The sequence below is a fragment of the Moschus berezovskii genome, chromosome 8, assembly GCF_049115385.1.
Source record: "Moschus berezovskii isolate FMDL1 chromosome 8, NW_MosBer_1.0, whole genome shotgun sequence".
Lineage (NCBI taxonomy): Eukaryota > Metazoa > Chordata > Mammalia > Artiodactyla > Moschidae > Moschus > Moschus berezovskii.
This window is the reverse complement of record NC_142467.1, coordinates 49,140,696-49,164,139: the sequence shown is the minus strand read 5'-3', so window position 1 is coordinate 49,164,139 and position 23,444 is coordinate 49,140,696. Positions and strand designations below refer to the sequence as shown.

The 23,444-nt window shown below is 48.3% G+C and overlaps 1 protein-coding gene and 1 pseudogene across 2 annotated transcripts in view; one reads left to right on the top strand and one right to left on the bottom strand.

Annotated features, from left to right (window-relative positions):
• Positions 1 to 9,840: 9,840 nt before the first annotated feature.
• Positions 9,841 to 23,444, bottom strand: part of ANXA6 (annexin A6) — a 47,140-nt gene continuing 33,536 nt past the window's right edge. Inside the window, exons 21-26 of one of the 2 annotated variants that reach the window (XM_055429278.2) lie at positions 19,217 to 19,234; positions 18,222 to 18,315; positions 17,017 to 17,112; positions 14,780 to 14,838; positions 13,311 to 13,433; positions 9,841 to 10,260 (exon numbers count right to left, since the gene is read on the bottom strand). In XM_055429278.2, the coding sequence (XP_055285253.2) occupies positions 10,201 to 10,260; positions 13,311 to 13,433; positions 14,780 to 14,838; positions 17,017 to 17,112; positions 18,222 to 18,315; positions 19,217 to 19,234 (450 nt within the window). In that variant the 3' untranslated portion in view covers positions 9,841 to 10,200. The remainder of the gene's footprint in view (positions 10,261 to 13,310; positions 13,434 to 14,779; positions 14,839 to 17,016; positions 17,113 to 18,221; positions 18,316 to 19,216; positions 19,235 to 23,444) is intronic. The other variant, XM_055429279.2, reaches the window with a different exon arrangement.
• LOC129559681 (5S ribosomal RNA) lies at positions 12,043 to 12,151 on the top strand (annotated as a pseudogene).

Sequence of the window (23,444 nt, the reverse complement as noted above, 5' to 3'; positions counted from 1 at the left end):
AATAACTTTGCTACTTGATTATCCTGTGCCTCCCTCCTTAATTTCCTTTCCCACCCTGACGTCTCTGGTCTTATTGCTAATGTTGTGGGACTAGCACTGAGTCAGCCTCTGTGGGTTTCCTGATTCATCAATTCTGTTGAAAGCTACCCCAATGCCATTGGAACCTAGCCCAGGACTTGGGGCAGATTTCTGGTTCCCACCAGGGAACTAAGATATCAGCCTCTCTGGGGGCTAGGGCCCTAGAGATGGCACTTTAAATAACCTTTCAGGGATGATCTTGAAACTTAGTGGAGTTTGAGAAGCCCAAGTTCCCTAAACTGGATCTTCCAACTCTGATATGAGAATTGCCTGCTCGGATACAGGCAGCCAAGGAGAACTCACTGTCACAAACCAGTGGGAGTTACCAAGTGTGAGAACACTTCTCTGGGTCACCCAGATGTCAAATCCATGACTTCCGCAAAAATGCTTGGAGTCCAGGGGTGCTCGGCATGGGCCTAGGATGCCAGGGGTGCTAGGCATCCACTCAGTGCTGGGCCCATTGCTGTTGCTGGCGCACTGTGTGACCTCAGCAGACATTTCCTCTGTCTCTCACCTTCCTCGTTTGAGAAAAGGAATCAGTTCTCTTTGTCCACCTGTAACCCTGGGAAGAGCTGTGTGTATAGAAGGGATGTCCATTAGGAGGATTTCATGAAGAATATCACAGGTCAGGGGTTCGTCAACTTGAGTGTCCGTCAGAATTATTTGACCCATTTGGTCTTGGATGGGGGCCTCAGATCAGTGACTCTCAATCCAGGCAGTACATCAGAATCACCTTAGGAGCTTTGTGGAAATACAGATGTCCAGGCCCCACTTTATAGTAATAATAATAGAATCTCAGGGGGCGGGGTATGGCCTGGGATTGGTATTTTAAAAGCTTCCTAGGTTAATCAAAGTCACAAGTTTGCCCACTGCTTTCAAGGGTCTTTTTAATTCATTTATTTGGCTGTGCCTTTGTTGTTTTAAACATTCATTTATTTGCCTGCACCAGGTCCTAGTCGCAGCAGGCAGGATCTTCCATCTTTGTTGCAGCATGTGAGATCTAGTTCCCTTGACCAGGGATCAAACCCAGGCCCCCTGCATTGGGAGCATGGAGTCTTAGCCACTGGACCCCCAGGGAAGTCCCTCAAAGTTCTTTTCTAACGGTTGGTTCTGATGCAGGTGGTCGCAGGACCTCACTGTTCCCCTTTCATGAATCAGGGAAGGTGTCTTTTCAGTGCCAGGGGCAGAGACCACAAGGAGGATGGATCTAGAAGCTCTATTTCACTTTTGTCGGTCACAGGACATCATACACGGTGAATGTGAAAGGAAACATTAAAACTCAAGCCAGGTTGGGGGAAGGAGGTGCATAGAATTCTGTAAACGTCTGAAAAATGGAATTTAGGGGTGTGTTTTGCAAAATTGTGTTTCTCAAGGAAACAGATACAGGGCAGAGTGTTGCAAGATTCAGGTCAAAGGAGGAAGATCTAAGGACAAATGTTGCAAGACTTGCGGCTAAAGGAGGTGGCTTCTTAGCCTGTCAGCTCCAGAATTAAGCTTTGAGATTATTCAGACCAACCCCCTGGCCGGAGAGAAGGAGAAACTAAGGCCCAGGTAGGGGAAGGCTTAAGCCCAAAGTCACGTTAGCATTACAGTCCAGGTTTCCAGAATACCTCCTGCCTTTTGCCTTTTCCTGTATCCCTTGAAACTTGTTTTCATTCCAGATTCCCAGCCCACCCTCTGCCCTCACACCCTCTTGGACACCAGCCAGGATGAAAGGATGGGACTAAATCTGTGAGCCTGGATCTACAGCAGCCAGATAGAAGGGACCAAAGCCAGCAGGAGGCTGGGGGGAGCCGGAGAGGAAGGAGCGGGGTCTGATGATGCGGCCTGACCTCAGAAAGGAAGCCTGGTCACCAGGGGAATTTCCCCAGTGTGAGGTCTCATGTCTATGCAAATATTGCACTCCCATTAACCTGGACCCCAGGATGGTAGAAGGCCAGGGCGAGAGAAGGGACCCTGGGAGAGGCAGGGAATTGGGAAGGCAGGTAATAGGGCCTGACTGTCCTGGGTACCTAGGCATTGTGCTAGGATCTGCGTGTGCTTAATCTCACTTAGTTCCTGAAACATCCCCCTGAGTAGGAAAGTCAGGAGCCTGAGACCCAGTAGGGGAAGTCACAAGCGCACTTTCCAACCCCAGGAGGAGAGTGGGCTTTAGGCAGAGGGCACGATCATAGTGGATCTGGTACTGCAGCTGCTGACAGTAATGGGGCCCCAGGCCGGGAAGTGTGACAGGAATGGGGCAAAGTTTCATTTTAGGTTTCCATCTCACTCACCTGGGGAGTTTTGTCCTGGGAACAGCGAAAAGGCATTAGGGCAAATCCCAGTGCTCAGGTTTTCCCAGGCCCAAGAGAAGGAGGCTGGGGAAGGGGGCGAGGGGCAGGTGGTGCTGTTAACCCTTTCACCACCAGCTTCTTCTAGAGCAGGCTAAGAAAAGTGAAGAACAGGATGGAGACTTTTAAAGGAAAATCTCTCTCTCTTCCTCCTGCAGCTTTATATTTCACTCACCTTGAGCCTCACTTCCTCCATGAAACCTTCCCTGGGGACTCTCCACCATTGCAAGGCTGATCCCCCTCCTCCAGGGAACTCATCTTGCCTCCCCAGAGCTCAAGGCAGGGCGCAGTTAGGCCTAAAGTCTGCGCCCCAGACAGCCTGGTTGTTTCTCCTCCCATGGAGAAACAGAACAAAGACCATACACAGTAGCAAGCAGGTCACAGGTTCTTGGAGTTGTGTGCTCCACAGCCAGGCTGGGTGCCAAGAAAAGTGTGAACTCACCTGTGCCCTAGCGAGTGTGTGTGAAAAGCAAGCGTGCCTATGTGCGTGAGGCCCTTCCCGTGTGGCCACCAGTGCGTCTATGGGCAGCGATGTCTGTCTGTTTGTGATCCTCTGTGTATTTGAGACCTAATCATTTTTCTCTCTGCAGTCAAGAATATGTATTTCTGAGTCTGGGTATACAGAGTGTGTACCTCATGTGGCTATGTGTGGCTGCGGTTTGGAATTGTATGGGGGGTGGTTAGTAGTACTTATGAGCTTTGGGTAGATGCCAGATGTAAGGGCAAGCGGAAGTGGAGATGGCTGGCCCAGCACAGGCTTGAGATTTCTGTGTCAGCCCCGACCCTCCTTGCTTTCCTCTCAGGCCCTCCCCTCCCCATCCATGGCTGTCTGCAGGTCAAGGTCCATGGCGATCTCAGTGGAGTAGCCCCTCAGGGGTTCTGGTTACAGCTGGCAGCGTTGAGGGCAGGTGGTAGCTGGAGGAAGGAGTGGGACTGTCCCACAGATGGAAGGAAGGGTCCGTTCCCAGATGGCTTTGGCCGAGGGCCACCTTGAGCCTCACCTAGCTGAGCAGAGGCTGAAGGGATGGCTACACCAGGGTCCTTGGCTTCTTCTTGCCTTTAAAACACTTCCTGCTGCCTCTGGCTCCCAGGTGATGATGCCTGGCTTCACCTCTTGCTCCCCATAGCAGTTAGGGCAGTTTCCTTGGTTTCTTGCTCCCCATGCATCCTTATTCTCTTTTCTCCATCTCTGCTTCCCCAACCCTGGCTCGCATCCTCATCCCTCCACATCTGGGGAATAACTGCAAGCCTGTCCAGTGGTCTCCCAGCTGCCGGGCTGGTCTCCTCCTCCACGCTGATCCCCCAAAACAGTTTTCTAAGGATGTCTCTGATCTTACTACTCCCATCCCCAGCACCTTCGGGGGCTGGCCAGGGCCCAGAGGGTAAAGGCCAGATTCCAACCTGGATTCTCCATGACCCTCCTGACTGGTGTCCTCGTGCTGGGTGTGGGACCCAGGGCCCTCAGGAGCACACCCCACTGCCTCCACTTCCCCCCTCTGTATCTTACCTCAAAGGACTCTCTCCCTCCTTCAATATCTTTTCTGTTCATCTCCCCCACCCCAGCCATGCTACTTGGCTTTCGGGATGTTAGTTCCCCGACCAGGGATCAAATCTGCACCCCTTGCAGTGAAAGCTCAGCATCTGAATCACTGAACGGCCAGGAAATCTTTTGAGGAATCTACCCATCTTGGAATGTGAAGTCAAGTGGGCCTTAGAAAGCATCACTACGAACAAAGTTAGTGGAGGTGATGGAATTCCAGTTGAGCTATTTCAAATATTGAAAGATGATGCTGTGAAAGTGCTGCACTCAATATGCCAGCAGATTTGGAAAACTCAGCAGTGGCCACAGGACTGGAAAAGGTCCGTCTTCATTCCAATCCCAAAGAAAGGCAATGCCAAAGAATGCTCAAACTACCGCACAATTGCACTCATCTCACAGGCTAGTAAAGTCATGCTCAAAATTCTCCAAGCCAGGGTTCAGCAATATGTGAACCGTGAACTCCCAGATGTTCAAGCAGGTTTTAGAAAAGGCAGCGGCACCAGAGATCAAATTGCCAACATCCGCTGGATCATGGAGAAAGCAAGAGAGTTCCAGAAGAGCATCTATTTCTGCTTCATTGACTATGCCAAAGCCTTTGACTGTGTGGATCACAATAAACTGTGGAAAATTCTGAAAGAGATGGGAATACCAGACCACCTGACCTGCCTCTTGAGAAACCTGTATGCAGGTCAGAAAGCAACAGTCAGAACTGTACATGGAACAACAGACTGGTTCCAAATAGGAAAAGGAGTGCATCAAGGCTGTATATTGTCACCTTGCTTATTTAACTTATATGCAGAGTACATCATGAGGAACGCTGGGCTGGAAGAAGCACAAGCTGGAATCAAGATTGCTGGGAGAAATATCAATAATCTCAGATATGCAGATGACACTACCCTTATGGCAGAAAGTGAAGAGGAACTCAAAAGCCTCTTGATGAAAGTGAAAGAGGAGAGTGAAAAGGTTGGCTTGAAGGTCAACATTCAGAAAACAAAGATCATGGCATCTGGTCCCATCACTTCATGGGAAATAGATGGAAAAACAGTGGAAACAGTGTCAGACTTTATTTTTTTGGGCTCCAAAGTCACTGCAGATGCTGATTGCAGCCATGAAATTAAAAGACGCTTACTCCTTGGAAGGAAAGTTATGACCAACCTTGATAATATATTAAAAAGCAGAGACATTACTTTGCCAACAAAGGTCTGTCTAGTCAAGGCTATGGTTTTTCCCATGGTCATGTATGGATGTGAGAGTTGGACTGTGAAGAAAGCTGAGCGCCGAAGAATTGATGCTTTTGAACTGTGGTGTTGGAGAAGACTCTTGAGAGTCCCTTGTACCGCAAGGAGGTCCAACCAGTCCATTCTAAGGGAGATCGATCCTGGGTGTTCATTGGAAGGACTGATGTTAAAGCTGAAAACTCCAATACTTTGGCCACCTCATGTGATGAGTTGACTCACTGGAAAAGACTCTGATGCTGGGAAAGGTTGGGGGCGGGAGGAGAAGGGGATGACCAAGAATGAGATGGCTGGATGGCATCACCGACTCTGTGGACATGAGTTTGGGTGAACTCCGGGAGTTGGTGATGGACAGGGAGGCCTGGCGTGCTGTGATTCATGGGGTCGCGGAGAGTCGGACACGACTGAGCGACTGAACTGGACTGGACTGGACCCATCTTTTGAGGTGCTTCTCACATATCCACTTTCCAGGCAGTCTTTTTCTGGCCTGTCTGTGGTTCATCTGTGGCCTCTTGGTATCCCTTGCTACTGTGTGCCTGGTTGAATTCTTCTTATAACGTTTTCCCACTTAGCTTTCTCTGAGAGTAAGGAGCACAGTTGCAGGGACTCAGTGAATCATCAGGGGCTCTTGAAAGAGACTCCTCTGTCTTTCTCTGCTCTGAAATGGAATCCAGCCTATTGACTAATAACAAAGAGCTGATATTTATTGAGTCCTTGCTGTGCCCCAGACAGTGTGCTCAGACATGCATTGCCTTATTTCATCTTCACAACAACCCCGTGAGGTAGAAATCTTGGTCGTTCCCATTTTACAGATGAGGATGTCAAGGCATAGAGAGGCCAGGTGACCTATCTACTTCCCAGTGGTTGGCTGGCATTCGAATCCAGGCCGAACTGCCTGCCTCCCTCCATAGCTCTGACTACTGAGTGGTGGACTCGATGCCGAACCGGCATTTCCCACTCGTCTAAGTGCTGCTGTGAAGTGGGGGAAGTCTGACCTAGGAAACCTGAGGTCTGAAGGGTGCAGAGAGGCCCGTTGGAGTGGTGATTTACTGCTCTGGGTTCCGAACTGTGGGCCAGTCAAGTCGATGCTTCTCCCTCTTGTTCTCAGCTCTGCTGCCAGCAGGAAGGGGAGTATGTCAGCAGAGAGAAGAGCCGGAATCAGAACAACTGGGCGCTGGTCACAGGGGTCACCCCAGGGCCACAGTCCAGTTCTGGGGCCTCCATTTCCCAACTTGGGAAATAGGAGGTTTGGCTCAGATGATCTCGCAGACCATTTCTGGTTCAGTCCATCCTTGACGTGTTCCCTCTGTCTTCAGGTGATTTGCATCAGCACTTGGACTCCCGGTTAGTAGCATGGTTAGTCATCCCCTTTGCATAACAGCAGAGGACGACCAAGGAGGGGCTTCTCCAGTGCGATCACTCTGGCGGTGACTTGGCTCTCAGCAAAGCTGGGCACCGCAAATATCGGGGTCTTGTAAACAGCCCACACTTCCCACGGAGCTCTCCAACAGCAGGAAGTAGGACGGTGGCAATCCCCAAGTCGTCACTCTCGGCTCAGGTCGAAAGGGCAATCTCCTGCCAACCCGCCACTTCCTTCACACACTTCCTTGTGGCCGTAAAGACCTGAGCGCACCCCAGACCAGAGCTGCTGGGAAGTGTTTTTCTTGAGGGAAAAGGCAGGGCTCAGGGCTGGAGGGGGCCTGTCGGGAGCTGGAGGGAGGCTGACTCTGGGCTGAAGGCCGCTAGGGAAGGAAGGGGAAGGGCCTGCGAGGGTGTTAAGTGCCGGACTGGGGTCGGGGCCGCCGTTTCCGGTTGTGTCTGCTGCTGAAAGGCTGTGGCCCTGGGCCTGGGGAGTGTCACTTGTCTGTCTGGCTGAGGGGTGCGGATTTCTGAGGGCCCCTCCCGCACTTAGGATGTCACGACCATCCTCCTGTGCTCCCACTTTGAGATGGCAGCGGTCCGGGTTCCGCTTTCTCTTTCCTTTCGTTTTTAATTTAGACCCCACGACTTCTGTTGAACTTTGGCCACAGAAACAAGCGCCAGTGTCGTATGATACTGTGTTTTGGAGAGAGATGGGTGGGAGGCACACTCAAACAGAATCTCTTAAGGATGAGGACCACGAAGGTCTGACTTTTTTTATATCTTTAGCATCTTGCACGTGGCATGGCACATAGGAGGCGTTCAGTAAGCAGAAGCTGCACGAGTGGATGGGTGGATGAACGAGATGTCTTGGATTCAGAACAGCGGGGATACCTTTCTCTGGCACAGCTCCAAGGAAAAAGCATGGTTTCTTCTGCAGGCACCTGGGACTTAGTGGGACTATTTTAACAGCCTTCCAACTGGTCTCTCTTCCTTCATAGCCTCTCCTTTTTAAAAAAAAAAAAAATTTTTTTTTGGCATGCTGCATGGCATGTGGGATCTTAAGTTTCCCGAACAGGGATCAAACCCCCGCCCCTGACAGTGGAAGCACGGAGTCTTAACCACTAGACCGCCAGAGAAGTCTCCCATAGGTTTTCCAAAGAACCTCCAAAGGCCACCCCTGGGTTATGATACAATCCTGACTTATAAGCTCCTTTAATTGGATGTGAATTCCCATTTCTAATCTTGTCTACTTTCCCTCAAAACTCAAAACACTGAGAGGGGACTTTACTGATGGTCCAGTGGCTAAGACTCTGAAATCCCAATGCAGGGGGCCCGGGTTCTATTCCTGGTCAGGGAACTAGCTCCCACATGCTGCCAACTAAGACCCATTGCAGCCAAATAAATAAAACAAAAACAGCTGAGGGTTTCCCTCCTACTGCTGACCAATCTCAGAAGGCAACATCCCTTAACTGAGAAAGCTGCCTGTCAAGGGTTTAGAGTGGTTATTACATGGGTAGGACTCCATGTGAGTTCTCCTTCCTGGTTTCTAGGAATTCTAGAAATTCCTGATTTCTCCATTTCTGTGTTCCCCCGGGCCTATGATGCCTTCTGACATCTATTCCCTCAGATTCCATCACTCTTTCCCTTCCACCCCCAACCTATTCTTCCCTCGGTGCGTATTTTTAGGACACTGTCGTATTTGTCTTGGGATGCCTCTTTGATCCACTGCTGACAACTTCTTGAAAGCAAAGCTCAAGTTAACATCTTGAGAGCCACCTCTCAGCTCCGACAGTGGCGCCTGGCTCAGGGTAGGTGGTCCCAGCCCCTTACTCTGGGCCAGGCAGCCCTGAACTTCCATAAACTATCTCATTTACTCCATAAAGGCTGTGCCGGAGGTAGGACTGGGCCCTGTCTTAGAGATGAGGAAACTGAAGCTCAGAGAGATAACATGCTCAGTTAGTCTGAATTGCCATGTTAATTTATCTATGGTAACAATTAAGTTGGCCAAATACCCAAACAAGTCTCAGCTGACCCTCACAGGGTTTGGGCTCACAGCCTGGTGGAGGGAAGGAAGTGGGGAAGACACAAGGTAACTGCCTGACTTTCAGACTCATTACGTTCAGATGGAGAGAGGGCTCTTCACAACTGTTAGGTCCAACCCCTCACTGCACACATGAAGACACTGAGACGCAGAGAGGGCAGGGGCTGGTCCAGGGTCACACACGACCAGACGTGGGACTTCCCTGGTGGTCCAGGGGTTAAGACTCTGAGCTTTTGCTGCTGGGGGCACAGGTTCAATCCCTGATCACTGAACTAAGATTCCCCCATGCCACACACAGTGCAGTTAGGGAAAAAAAAAAAAGACCAGACCAGCATGTTTCCCAACACCCCTCACCCCGTTCCCTGATCAGTGAATAAACACACACTGAACTGCAAGAGAGGGCAGGTCAGCCGGGACAGGGAGCAGAGCCCTCCAGCCCCCAGGAACCCACATGCCGCGGTACTGGACAATTTGAGATCCGAATCCCAGAGCAGAACCAGAGCTGAGGGAAGGGAGATGGAGAAAGTGCAGCTGACCTGTTGATCACTGATCTTCACAAAGTGGAAGCTTTCCACAGGCCTCCCCAGATCACCATCACATCTGGTGCCCTTGAAGAGTTCAAAAGAGGAAGTCTGGGCTCAGAGGTTTACAGATGAAGAGCTCACAGACAAACACCCAGGCAGCAGAGTGGAGAGAAGGGACCTGAAACCTCGAGCCAGCTGGGCCAGCCTTCCCAGTCTGGACCCAAGTTCTGACGCTCATTTGGGGTGGGAAGACAGAAGCCACTCCTGGGCAGCTTAACATCTTGGCTCTAATGGCGACAACTCAGGCTACAGGTTCTACATAAAAATCACAGATCCCCCTTGGAAATGCATTTATGCGCCTGTATGTCTCTGTTTATTTAAAGAGAGAAATGGAAGGGGAACGATTTGGAGGCACATCCTAGAATGTCAATGTTAGAAGAATAAGCCAAGATCTTTTTGTCGAACCCATATTTTGTGGATAAGAAAATAGAGACTCGGAGAGGGAAAGAGACCGGTGTAAGGTCACAGAGCAGGTGTGTGGCAGGTGCAAACCTGAACCTAGGCCTCTGTGCTCCTGCTTCAGTGCTCTAGCTCCACAATCGGGCTGAGGTGGCAGGGAAGCGGTGGGAGGACTGTCAGCTGGCTCAGCACATTTCCTCCTCCCTCCCCTAGAACTGGCACCTGCCACCACACCCCACCATAAAAGCACACACACATCACTCACTTCACAGACAGAGGCTCAGTATGTTTTTGGCTTCGATAAAGCCCAGACCAGGGCAGGGACGGTGACAAGGGATGGAAGCTGGGAAGGCGTGAGGAGGAGGAGGAGGATGGAAAGTGGAGGTGGACGGGATTGATGGCTCCGGTTCTTCGGCCGCTCAGACATGAGCAGGGTTGACTGTGCCGGACCCTCAGTGGCTCATGGGAGAGGGAATTTTCCCTAAACCCCAGCTGAAGACAAGCGCGCACCCTGACCCCTCCCCCCACCCTGTCCCTTCTTTAGTCTCTGAAGCTGGAGCATCAGGCTGGGTCGTGGCAGGTGGTGCTGCTGACCGTCTCTCAGCAAAGGTGCCCGTGAACACCAGTGGCCTCAGTCCTTGCCTCCACAGATGGCCAGCAAGGCCTTCAGGAAGTGCCCGGAGGTGTCACCCTGGCAGGATCAGAGGGAGAGCAGAGTGAGTGGAACAGTACTGATGATCTCAAGGCCCCCTCCTCTCAGCTGCTCTCAGCCTGGATATCACCCCCGACACATAAATGCCCCCATGTCCCTTCTGTGGCTCCCCCTTATCCTCAGGGAAGATGTCCAAGCTCTCGGCCTGGTCTCAAGGCCTTGTGTGGTCTGACCCTCATGAAGCTCCTTGGCTTCACCTCCCTCCTTTCCTTCTGGAAGCACCTTGAGAATCTTCCTACCTAAACGCCAACCATTCCTCCATCCAGCATGCCCTCTGCACTGCCCCCAAATCCTGTCTGCCATCAGGTACCCCCTCAGCTGTGAAGCCCTCTATTCTGGCCTCTTCCCTTGTACTCTGCTAATACTTTCCCCCCAAGATCATTAACACATGTGTTATGGGAGTCCTTATTTGAACAAACATTATTGAGCACTTGCTGGCTACCAGCCCTTGCAGAAATTTATGTGAACATCATTAGGTTTATGTTGTATGTCTGGCGTGTTAGGGAAATGGAAATGGAAGTAGCCTTGTTTAGGCTTCAGAAGCAGGCCTCTGACTGACTCTGACCTTGCCTAGACTATGTGCCTGCCTGCAAGCACATAAGCAGCACTTTGGGTAAGAAAGGGGGTAGGTATTAGAGGTTCTTGAGCCCCTGGAGGCCTGGCCAGCCCCCTAGTATCGAAGAAATCTTATGATTCACAAGGTGAAACAAACAGCACTGTAAAAGTTACAGGAAAACCAGAGCTGCATTTTTGTGCACAAACTGATGATGATATGGGACTCTGGCCTGGGATTATAATCGGGAGCCCCCAGCGCTCACGTGTTGGGTGGATGCACCACCAGAGACCTTTTTCCCACTGAGACTCCAGATTGCTTTTCCTTGGAACTTCCCAGCACTATTCAAGACTGAATGTGGGTTTCGGCTCAGTTTGGTGATGAATATGCTATTACCTTTCTCTATTGTTTCTATTTCTTTTCTTTTAATGACTGTACATGAAATTAAGTCAAATAATCCTCTATTAAATATTAAAATTGTTTGTGTGTGTAATGAGTGGTTTCTTTTGTTACTGAATCCTTCAAACCTAAAATGAAAGTAAAATTTTCAGCCAAACAGGCCACTATGGAAAAAGTATGGAGATCCCTCAAAAAAATTAAAAATAGAACTACATATGTTTCAGCAGTTTCACTCTTAGGTGTTTATCCAAAGAAAACAAACGTTATTTAGAAAAGATATATGCACCCCTATGTTCACAGCAGCATTATTTACAACAGCTAAGATGTGGAAGCAGCCCACGCGCCCATCAGCTGATGAACAATGAAGAAGGTGTAGTGCATACATGCAATGGAATATTACTCAGCCATAAAAACAAAAGATTGCCATTTGTAAGAACATAGATGGCCCTAGAGATTATTGTGCTAAGTGAAATAAGTCAGAAAAATACTGTGTAGCTTCATTTATACCCAGAATCTAACAAAATAAATGAACAAACATAATAAAAAAGAAAAAGCTAGAGATACAGAGAGCAAATACCAATTCCCAGAGGGAAGGGGGCAGAGGGAGGAAAGAAAAAGGTGAGGGAGATTGGAGGCACAAACTTCTAGTTGCCAAATAAAGTGAGTCATGGGTATGAAATGTACAATGTGGTAAATACAGTCAATAACATACTTTTGTACAGTGACACATCGTAACTAGACTTACTGTGGTGATCATTTTGAAATGTATAGAAAAAAATCACTACATTGTATAATAGGAAATAACCCAGGGTTACGGCCATACCACCCTGAACGCACCTGATCTCGGCAGCTAAGCAGGGTCGGGCCTGGTTAGTACTTGGATGGGAGACCGCCTGGGAATATTGGTTGCTGTAGGCTTTTTTGCCTCCCATCTCCTTTTGGAGAAGAAAACGGCAACCCACTCCAGTATCCTTGCCTGGAAAATCTCATGGACAGAGGAGCCTGGTGAGCTGCAGTCCATGGGGTCACAAAGAGTCGGGCACGACTGAGTGACTAACACTAATAGATCAATTATAATTTAAAAACAAACTCATAGAAACAGTTCAGACTTGTGGGTGGCAGGAGGAGGAACTGGATGATGTAGTCAAGAAGTACAAACTTCCAGTTATAAGTGCTAGGGATGCAATGTGTACAACATGACACATATAACTAACACTGCTGTAATATATAATATATAAAAATTATATAATAATATACAAAAGTTGAGAATAAATCCTAAAAGTTCTCATTACACACACACAAAAAATTTTCTACTTAATTTTGTTTCTATATAATATGACGGATGTTCACTGAAGTTATTATGATAAGCATTTCATGATATATACAAGTCAAAACTTATACAGTGTTATATGTCAATTATATCTCAATAAAACTGGAAGAAAAAATAATAAAGATGTTCTACCAATTCAAATCTCCACCAAGTCTTTATGAGACTGCCTGTGAACTTCCCCATGGTCTTGTCAACCAAGTACAGCATCAAGCTTTAAGATCTTGGTCAATCTCAACGTCAAAGAAATGGGCTTCAACAACGAAAAAAGTAGACATATTATACCTGATTCCATTTACATGAGATAATCATAAAAGGCAAATTTTCAGAGACAGAAAGTCACTTGAAAGTTGTCTAGAGCCGACAGTGGAAACAGGTACAAGGGATGACAGTGGGGTGATGAAAACACTGAACTGTGAAGACTGTACAGTTTGTTCCATTTACTAAAAATCACTGACTTATGCCCTTAAAACAGGTGAATTTTGTGGTCTGTAAATTATGATTCAATAAAATCGTTTTTAAAAAGCAAGAAAAGGGGCTCTTGTTTTATTTGGAAATCCTAAATTATAAGCCTTTGATCCATCTGGAATTTATTTTGGTATGAACAGTAAGTAAGGCAGATCTCCTCTCTCATTTAGCAATGTCTCGGTTGTTCTAAGAGGTGACACTCTGGGAATAAAAAGAACTTCTATGTTGGAGCATCTGACACTCCCCCCTACACCCTGACCTCTCATGCTGCTTGCCCCTCACCTCAATGGCTTGGTGGAGAGACTTGTCGTATTTCTCGATGAACTCCCGCCGGATGTTGAGGAGGTCGATCTCACTCCGGGAGACCATGATCCTGGTGAGGGTCTTCTCGTCCGTGCCCGCACCCTGGTGGAGTTAGGTGACAGGAAGACACAGGGCAGGAGGAGGAAAGGGGCTAGGTCAGGTAGGAGCTCGTGGGTGTCTGTCTGCTCCTCTCCCTCCTGGGGCAGGACATCCTGCCTCTGTCATCCATAAACAGTCCGGACTCCAACTCCCCTGTGCCTAGGACTGGCCAGACAGAGGCAACAATGGCCTATATGAGCTGAATAGCACGCTCCCCGAATTCATGTCCACCTGGAGCTTTACAAGGTGACCTACTTTGGAAACAGGGTCTTTGCACATGAAGTTAGTAGAGCACATACTGCATTGGGGTGAGCCTGAGATCCAGTGACTGGTGTCCTTACATGAAGGACACAGGGACATACACACAGATAAAGGCAGAGCCTGGAGGGACTCAGCCACAAGCCAGGAAACACGAGGGTGCCAGGCAACCATCGGAAGCTGGGGGAGAGGCATGGGAGAGCTTCTCCCTTAGGGCCTCCAGGAGGAACCCATCCTGCCAGCACCTTCATTTTGGGCTCCTGGCCTCCAGAATCATGAAAGAATACACTGTTGTCACTCAATTTGTGACAGCAGCCCTGGGAAATGAATACAGGATCCAAGGAGCAGACACAGAACACAGAATATCTGGGCAGCCAAGGCCCACCTCTGTCCCCCAGGGAGCTCAGAACACCAGCTGAGGAGTCAGGGCTGCACATGGCCAGGGCTCAAGAGATGGTTGTCATGTTTGGGGACAGCAGGCTAAGAGGGGTCTCAGGCTCACTCCCACTAAACAGAATGCCCAGGCTCTGTCAGCAGCTGGGACTCCACTATTGGGTTGGGAGGCTGGACAGAGTGGCCTGGGTTTTCAGGAAGCCAGAGCGGCCTGGGTTTTCAGGAAGCCAGAGCTAGTCCCAGAGTTGAGCACTCTCTTCCTTTTGCAATCATTTGTCACAGGAGACATTGTTTCACTTGCTAGAATGGGAGTGCCAAGGGGGCAGAGGCTGTCCTTTTCAAGTTCCCAGAATAAGCTTGTCAACCTTGGCATCTGGAACCAGACCATTCTCTGCTGTGTGGGTTGTGTGTGCATTGGAAGATGTTGAGCAGCATACCTGCTCTCTACCCACCAGATGCAAAAAGCAACACTCCCCAAGTTGTGACAACCAAATGCATCTGAACATTGTCCAGTGTTCCCCAGGGGGCAACGTAACCCCTGGTTGAGAACTACTCTCCTAGAACCAGCCCTGGGACAAAGGCTGAGAAACATCAACCAGGTGGAAGCAACCCCAATTCCTGACCCGGTGGGTGGTGCCACCTGTGCGCCAGAGTGGAAGTGCTCAAAGGGGAAGGAACACACATGTCAGTTTTCTTACCTTCATGGATTTGTAAAGTTTGTCAGCAAAGAAGAGAGGCTTGTTCTTGACACTTTGAACTGGTAGGAAGAGGAAAGAGATGCAGGGCACTTGGTCAGAGGAGGTGTGGCCAGACCATGGGCTGCTGATCTGCTCCTGAAGTAGCATATCCTCTCCCTGCAACCCGTGCCCAAGGCCGTGGCCAACCCAGGTCACCCCCAGGCCTGACACCGTCACTCCCGCTTCCTGACACCTCCTCCTCTGTCTCATCCATGGACCTGGCTCTCACTCAGCTGCATCTCGTTTCCTGCTGAGGTGCTTGTAGCTAACCAAGGCTAGCAGAGGACTCAAAGGGAAGAAACCACTCGTGAAGCCACGGTACAGGGCCTCAGACTTCTAAGTGCAACAGAATCAAAGAAGAACTCAAGTAAAACTCAGGTTTTAGGCTCCACCCTAGAGACTCAGATTCAAGAACTATTTCAAGCAGAGGCTCTCAAAGTTTAGTTCCTGGAAGTTGTCTGCATCACCTGAGAACCTGGTAGAAACGTACATTCTCATGTCCCACCCCCGGGATGTGCTGAATCTGTACCTTGAAAGGTGGGTGACCGGCTCACCCCACTTTGCCTGGGGCATTCCTGGTGTTAGCACAAACCTGGCTGGTTGCACACCTCACTGTGGTACAGCCTAATGTTTGAGAACTCCTGATTGAGAGAAACACTACGCCAAAGAAAGACTGTCAGTGTAATTTAGGGCACTGCCAATCCCTGGGGCTGAGGGTTGCCCCAGAGCCTGCACATGTTTGCGTCAACCTACCTAGCGCCACCCCAAATACTGTTTGCCTGATGTAACAACCTCCCACCCTCCAGGGCCGGGGGTGGCAGGTAGGTCTCTAGCTCTCAGCAGCTGCTGGATTCCAAGGCCCCAGAGCTCATGGGGATCAGAAGGGGTGTCTCAGGTAGCTTAAGGAGGAGGATTCAGATGCCAGAGCCAGAACGCTAGAATGACTCTGGATGTAAAAGCATCTCTGTGAGGAGGGCAGGGGCCGAGAGGCTGGAGCTGTGCATCCCAAGGGCACACTTATGCAGGAGACAGGCATATACCCTCCCCTGCAGCAAGTTCGGGACCCTGTGGGAAAGACCACATTATATACTGACCTTCCTGGGTCCTTATGTAGTTCCCTACCACCTCCTAAACAAAACCCAAGCTCCTCGACCTGAAAAATCAAAGCTCCTGTCTCCCTTTGCTCTCTCATCTCCTCTGTTTCCCCAAGGTAAGGAGAAGTTTCCTGTCTGTCCTCCACTACTCTACCTCCCCAAATCCACATCCCCAGTCCTGTCACCTCCTCCAAGGAGACTGCCCTGACTACAAGTGTGGGGCTCAGTCAGTGTGGTTAAGGAGACTGGGCAGAAACTCCTTTAAATCTGGTACTATTATCACACCCACTTTACAGAGGACAACTGAGGCACAGGGTTTCCATGACCTGCTAAAGGATATAACTACACAGCTAATAAGTGACACAGATGGGACTCTACCTGGATTTACTATGCTATTCTGTCTCCTAAGTGTTGCTCCCAGTTGGTAAAGATCCACTATAAATTAAATAATTACATCATGACAATAATGCCTCTGCTTCCTATGTTCTAAAATAACCTTTCCTCGCATTTGAAGTCCCTAAAATCAAGAGGCATCCTGTAATTGATGGCAATTATGTGAAAACCTTCCACTGATACCTCAAGGTAAGATTAAAAAAAACAGTGCATCAATATAATGCATTGTATTGTAGTCATAAAATAAGATACTGCTAATCACTAATGCTAATAAAAACAAATCTGACCTTTGCTCATATCTACTCAGTCATTGTATACATGGAGAATTGAGATCCAAAAGGGGAAAGACTTTTCAAAGGCAAGAACTAGTATTATGCAATAAAAGAGTAACCAGAGATCCAGGTGCTGGGAGGAGGAAAGGGTGTGTGTGTGTATACACACCCTAGACCTGCAGGACACTGCACCCCTACCCAGCCCAGCCATCACCCTCCCAGCCATGTCCCCAGAGAGAGCTCTTTCCTTACTCTACCCTGCCGCCTAGAACGAGTCCTCATGTTACCCCGCCAGTCACACATCGACAGACCCCAAGAAGTGGCAGTGCTTATTTTCCGGAATAAGTAGTTTAAGCAGTTGCAAAGGCCACACTCATCCAGGGACTCTGGACATGCTTCCTGTCCCCCCCAGCCCTTGCCCTTGGCCCCCGCCAGTTACCAATGGCCACAAACACATCTCGGACATCCCCAGACATCTCCTTCTTGATGGTGTGCTCCACATCATAGTTGGTCATCTTGACGAACTCCTGGAAGACTGGCCCAAAGAGAAGCCCCCGAGGTGGGAGGTGAGTGCTGATGCGGGATTTGGGGGAACATCATCCTTTCCCCCACCACCCAGGAGCAGTAGGTGTGGCTGCATCCCAGACCTAAATCCACTGGGCATGGCTGTTGTGGAAGGGACATTCTGACCTCAAGGCTGCCTTGAGCTCTGAGCCAGGCCTGTATCAAGTCAGACACTGCCCCAGAGCTTCAGGCGAGTTTTAGGAACTCGGGAGCATACCTGCTATTCACAGCTGCCCCCCAAGCTCACCAAAGGACCTTGGGTGAACCCCCTCCCCCTTTCTGGGCCCCGCTTTCCTCCTGAGTCAAGTTGGGATAGATGCAAGTAATCACAATGATAACACCAAGGAAGTTATCAGGTACCAAGCGCTTTGGTGCATTAATAATTATTTTTTGCATCCTTACAACGGTCATGTGAGGTAGAACTAAAGTCCCGTATTTACAGGTAAGGGAATAAAGGCACAAATATTCAGTAACTTGCCCAGGGTCACATGACTGATAAGTGGGAGATTCGAATCAAGCCAGTCCAGCTCCCAAGTCCTTTCTTTTAGGCATTGTGCTAAAGCCCCTTAAGTATTTTACTGGAAAGTACCAGGCACGTGCATGTTAAAATGTCACTGTCTTAGTTGTAAGAGCCCCTCACAACCGCATAAACTGGTGCATGCGGCAGCCTGTGTGTGTCTCTAAGACACGCACGTGATCTGTGTCATCACCACCCTTCACTGCCTTGCTCCTGGCAGATGTCACCAAAGAACCGTGACACAGAACCTTCAAATCCTTCTCAACAGAGCATTCCAGGCAGCTACTCCCAGCCCCCTAGAGTTGGCCTTGGAGGCAAAAGCCACCTGCCATCCTTTATCCCAGGCACCACATGTGTTTCCCTAAGGAGGTGAGGAGAGTTGGCCCGAGGCTCAATGATGCTGTCAGCAGCACAGCCAGGACCAGACCCTGGGGTTCCTGAGTCCCCATCAGCCAACAAACTCCCTTGCTGGGGTAAGGGGCGGGTGGGTGGGCAGCTGGCTTATCTTGTCAAGGGTTGGGGATCTTCCCACTGCCTTGGGAGGGGAGGGAGTTGGGTCTCACCTCTCCGGAGGTGTGGGTAGCTCCGCGTGCAGAGGATCATCATGAATCGTGTCTCCAGGGAAGATTTGTCTCCACTGGACGTGTCTGCTATTTCCTGCAGAGCCCAGGTCGGGGCAAGAATGGGGAGCGGAGACACAAGAAAGCCTTGGTCGTTTATCACTTTCATGTCTGCCTGGGTCGAGGGTGGTGAGAAGCTGGGCTAACCCAGCCACCCAAGGAGGCCCTTCCTCAGTCTCCACATCCCCTCTGCAGCTCCCAGGGACCATGTGGACTCAACCAGAGGAGCTGAGCACAGAGCACTCCCACCTTAGCTTTGGGGACATGGGACTGGGCCCGGGGGAAGGGCAAGCAGGGACTGGGCATGGAGACTCAGATTCATCTTCCATCTTTAAACCCCTCTGAAGGCCTCTCTGGGGAAGTGTCTGTGCATGTGTGCAAGGAAAAACGGCCTAGCCAGTGTTTCCCCAAGAGTGGTAAACAGGCAAACGTGTTTACACACCACATATTTATTTCCACAGTGATCTTCAGGTCAGTTCTATTTATATCAATATGAAATTTCCTTTAAAGTAACTCAATTTGGGGACTTCCCTGGTGGTTCAGCAATTAAGACTCTTTGCTCCCACTGCAGCAGCTCCCACTGCAGGGGGCAAGGGTTTGATCCCTGGCCAGGGAACTAGGGTCCCACAGGCCACATGGCGCATCCAGAAGTAAAAAATAGAACAACTCCTTTGGGGTTAAAATGAGAGTCCATTTAAAGCACCATTCACAGTCGGTGGCATATAGCACCATTCTGGCGAGCGGTTGAGAGGTGAAGTTTGGGAAACACTTGCTCAGCCCATTTTTCACGCAGTGGGATTCTTTGGAGATCCTGAAGGGGAGAGAGAGAACCTGGGGGGCAGGCCCCCAAATCGTGCCTGACTCTGCCTGCTCAGCCCCACCCAGAGGCACAGCCGGACTCAGACCATTAAAACCCACATGGAGAACAGGGCACTCACCAAGATCTCAGCAGCCACCTGAGAGCGGGGAGGAGAGAGAAGGGAGAGAGGGAAGGCGAGTCAGAGGAGGCCCAGGGACGGGGCCCTGGGCTGCAGGGGAGGGAGCTTGGCTCAGCATAGGGGGGCGGGGGGGCCGGGGGGACACCTTCCCCTGATCTTTGAGTTGGACTCAAAATGAGGACACGTCTGAGAATTAACGATGGACGTGCTTACCGGAGGGGTAACCAGAGGGCACAGGACAGGACACCCTGCCCCTCACGCCTGCCACCCAGAAGTTCAATGTGAGAAGTGCTCTGTTCCCTACACCCTTTACCACATCAGGGTTGAAGGGTCCTCCAGAGACCTGTCACACACCCTCTCATGTTACAGACAGGACACGGGAAAGCTGAGGCCTGGGGGGTGGGGACACGCAGCCGATCAGGTGGGAAAATGCCAGCTGCCCCAGTCATCTTACAAGGGTGAACTTCCATCATCGCATCATGCTGAGCACAAAGTTCTGAGGTTAGGACACTATTTTGTTAGGCAAATGGCTGTGCCTTGCAGGGCCTGTGCACCACCCGGATGGAGTTTTGCTTTTGCCTGTTTACCCAAAAGTCTGCTGACTACTTTATTCTGTTGAGCAGACTGAAATCATCCTCTTCATAAACTTCTCAATAGCCTTACTCTTTAGAAACCATTTTTGTTACACAAATTTGTAATGTCTATCAAAATTCAAAATGCACATGCTTTTGATCAAGCAACTATGCTGCTAGGAATTTCTCTTGCAAATAAACTAGCCAACTATATCTTTGGAGATATACTACAAGGATGCTCACTGGTAATAGAGAAAAACTGAAAACCATTACCAGATTGCTTGTTAATCGAGCTATGGTTCATTTAGCAATGGAAATCCAGTCAGCTAGCAAAAAGAATGGGACTGGTCTACAGAACTGCTAAGGAGAGAGCTTCCATTTAAATTAAGTAAGAAAGTAAAGTACATCATGTAGCATATAAGTATTTTTTTTACCTCAATAAGAGAAGATAAAGTATGGTCACTCTTACATATTTACTGGGAAGTTGTGCTAGAGGGATAGTCAAGATACTGTTGACAGTGATTACCTTTAAAGAGAAGGAGTGGAGGAAGAACTCTGGCATTGTATTTTTCCTGAAATTTTATGTTTATATTTTCTCAACATGCAAATGCATTATTTTAATTTTTTTAGAAAAAAAGTTAAATAGGAGCTATCAGAGCTACTAGGATTATGGGATGTTTCTGGTTTTTTGTTGTTGTTTTGTTTGCTTTTTTTTATTTATTTAGCTGCACCATATCTAGTTGTGGCATGTGGGATCTAGTTCCTTGACCAGGATGGAACCCTGGCCCCCTGCATTGGGAGTGTGGAGTCTTAGCCACTGGATCACCAGGGAAGTCCCTGATTCTGGTTTTTATTTACACTTTCCCATATTAAAAACAATGGTTGGGACTTCCTTGACAGTCCAGTGGTTAGGACTCCTTGCTTCTACTGGAAGGAGCATGGGTTTGATCCCTAGTTGGGGAACTAGATCCTACATGTGGAGCAGTACAGGAGAAGGCAATGGCAAGCCACTCCAGTACTCTTGCCTAGAAAATCCCATGGACGGAGGAGCCTGGTAGGCTGCAGTCCATGGGGTCGCTAAGGGTCGGACACGACTGAGCGACTTCACTTTCACTTTTCACTTTCACACATTGGAGAAGGAAATGGCAACCCACTCCAGTGTTCTTGCCTGGAGAATCCCAGGGACGGGGGAGCCTGGTGGGCTTCCATCTGTGGGGTCACACAGAGTCAGACACGACTGAAGTGACTTAGCAGCAGCAGCAGTGGAGCAGTACAGCCAAAATAAATAAATAAATAAAAGCTCTTAAAGAAAAAGATCTATTTAAAAAAAAAAACCTGGTCGAACCTTGAAGACATTATGCTAAGTGAAATTAGTTAGGAAAGGACAAAGACTACATGATTTCAAACAGGTGAGGAGCCTAGCGTAGTCAATTTCGTGGCGATAAAAAGAACAGAGCCTGTGGGGGCTGGGGGAAGAGGTGGGTGGTGACTGTTTAAGGAGTACAGACTTTTAGCTTTGTCGGATGAAACGGTCAATGGACGGATGGTGGAGACGACTGCGGAACAGCGTGAATGCACTTAACGCTGATGAACTGCGCTTTGAAAAGGTTAAGATGGTAAATTGCAAGATGTGTTAAATGCATTTTACCATGGTTTTTTCAAATGTTATGCTAAGAAGTCTAGCATTGCTATTTTTAAGAGGGAGATGTTTAAAAAAATTAAAAAGGAACCTAAAGTACCAAAGATTCTTCACTTTAGATCAGAGAACCCCCAGATGTATTTGTCTTTTCAAAGCATGTTTAAGATCATAATATTTGCAATATGAAAAATGCAGTGAGCTACTATAATAATTTTCCAGACAGTCAACACAAGAGCTTTTCCTTATTAGCTCAGCTACTTCATGCCAAAATTAATCTGGGCGATTCCTCCAAAAGTTAAACAAAGAGTCATCACATGACCCAGCAATGAACTCCTACATAACCAAGGGAAATTAAAATATTCATGCACACAAAAACATGTACACAAATGTTTATAGTATTCATAATCGTGAAAAAAGTAGAAACAACCCAAATATCTATTAGCTAATGGAGGTAAAATATATATATATCTCTCCATGAAATGAAATATTTGGCAATGGAAAGGAATGAAGTATTGATATATGATATGATATGGATGAAAATATGTAAAAATATTATAATAAAGTAAAAGAAGCTAGCCACAAAAGCCACATATCGTAGGATTCCACTTCTATGAAATGTCCAGAATAGGCAAATCTACATAAACAGACAGTAGATTAGTGGTTGCATAGGGCTGGGGGGTTGGGAGGAAATGAAAAGGAATGCAATTTGTACAGGGTTTCTTTTTAGGGTGATGAAATGTTCTAAAATTACCACAGTGATGACTGCACAAGTCTGTGAAGATACAACCACTTAACTGTATACTTTAAATGGGTCAGTAGTATGGTATGCAAATTATATTTCAATAAAGCTGTTGTATTAAAAAATAATCCAGAGATTGAATTATCTAAAAATGGTCACAACTCTTTATTTCACTCTGGGTCTATAATAATGAGATCATTTACATGATTTATTGCTCACATGGGAACACTAAGAGTAAAGAGGAAGCTATTTGCAATACTGTGGGGCAACAGGTAAACACCGGACATATGTCACCTGATCATAACAGATCCAGACTCCAAGAGCTTAGGGGGCTCTCAGTGTCCTGAGTGGGAGCACGGGAAGGAAGAGGTATAAAACCATCAAGCATTCATGTCATTATTTTTCTGGGGAACCTTGGCTCTGCATATCAAATGCCTGCAATTTTTGTACACATTTTCCTCCAGTATTGCCAACTCACCTCTAGAAATCTATTCTAAGGAAAAAAAATCATGAACATGATGAGAGTTGGTTACTAGGGAAAGGGCTGGTTAAATAGTTCGGCAGATTCTTAGATGGAATAGTATTTAGCCATTAAATGATGCTGTTGATTTTTAAAAAATGGTATATGGGATTTCCCTGACAGTCCAGTGGCTAAGATTCTGAACTTCTACTGCACAGGGCACAGGTATGATCCCTGGTTGAGGAAGATCCCACATGCTGTGTGGTGCACCCAAAATATAAAATTTTTAAAAATGTAACCATATTCACAAAATATTCATTTTTAACTGTTATAAACCAGGACTCTATTCCTATAAATACATAAAGACAACTAGAACGATATACTTCATTAACAATAGTTATTACTAGTAGCAGGTTATGGGGTTTTGTTTTTGGTATTTTCTAAAGTTTCTACAAAAGAATATGCATTACTTGAGAAACCAGTGTTTCTAGCAGTCAGTGAGTCCACACCAAGATCAGGGTCTGGCATCTGTGAATCTGGAGAGGCTGCTGAGCTGGGCAGGGCCTGGCTTGGGCTCCCTGGGTCAACTCCACCCAGGTTTCTCTCTCCCCGCGGGAAAAGTGGCTGCCAGCAAGGCCCCCTACTGCCCCCTGCTGGCAGCAACTAGAAGCACAGCTTCCCAGGGAGACCCAAACACCAAGTGGAATTCCCTGGAGGATGAATTTTGGGATGGAGGATGGATTTGGGGTGAGTTTTAAGGAGGAAGGGCTTCCCTGGTGGCTCAGGTGGTAAAGAATTTGCTTGCAATGCAGAAGACC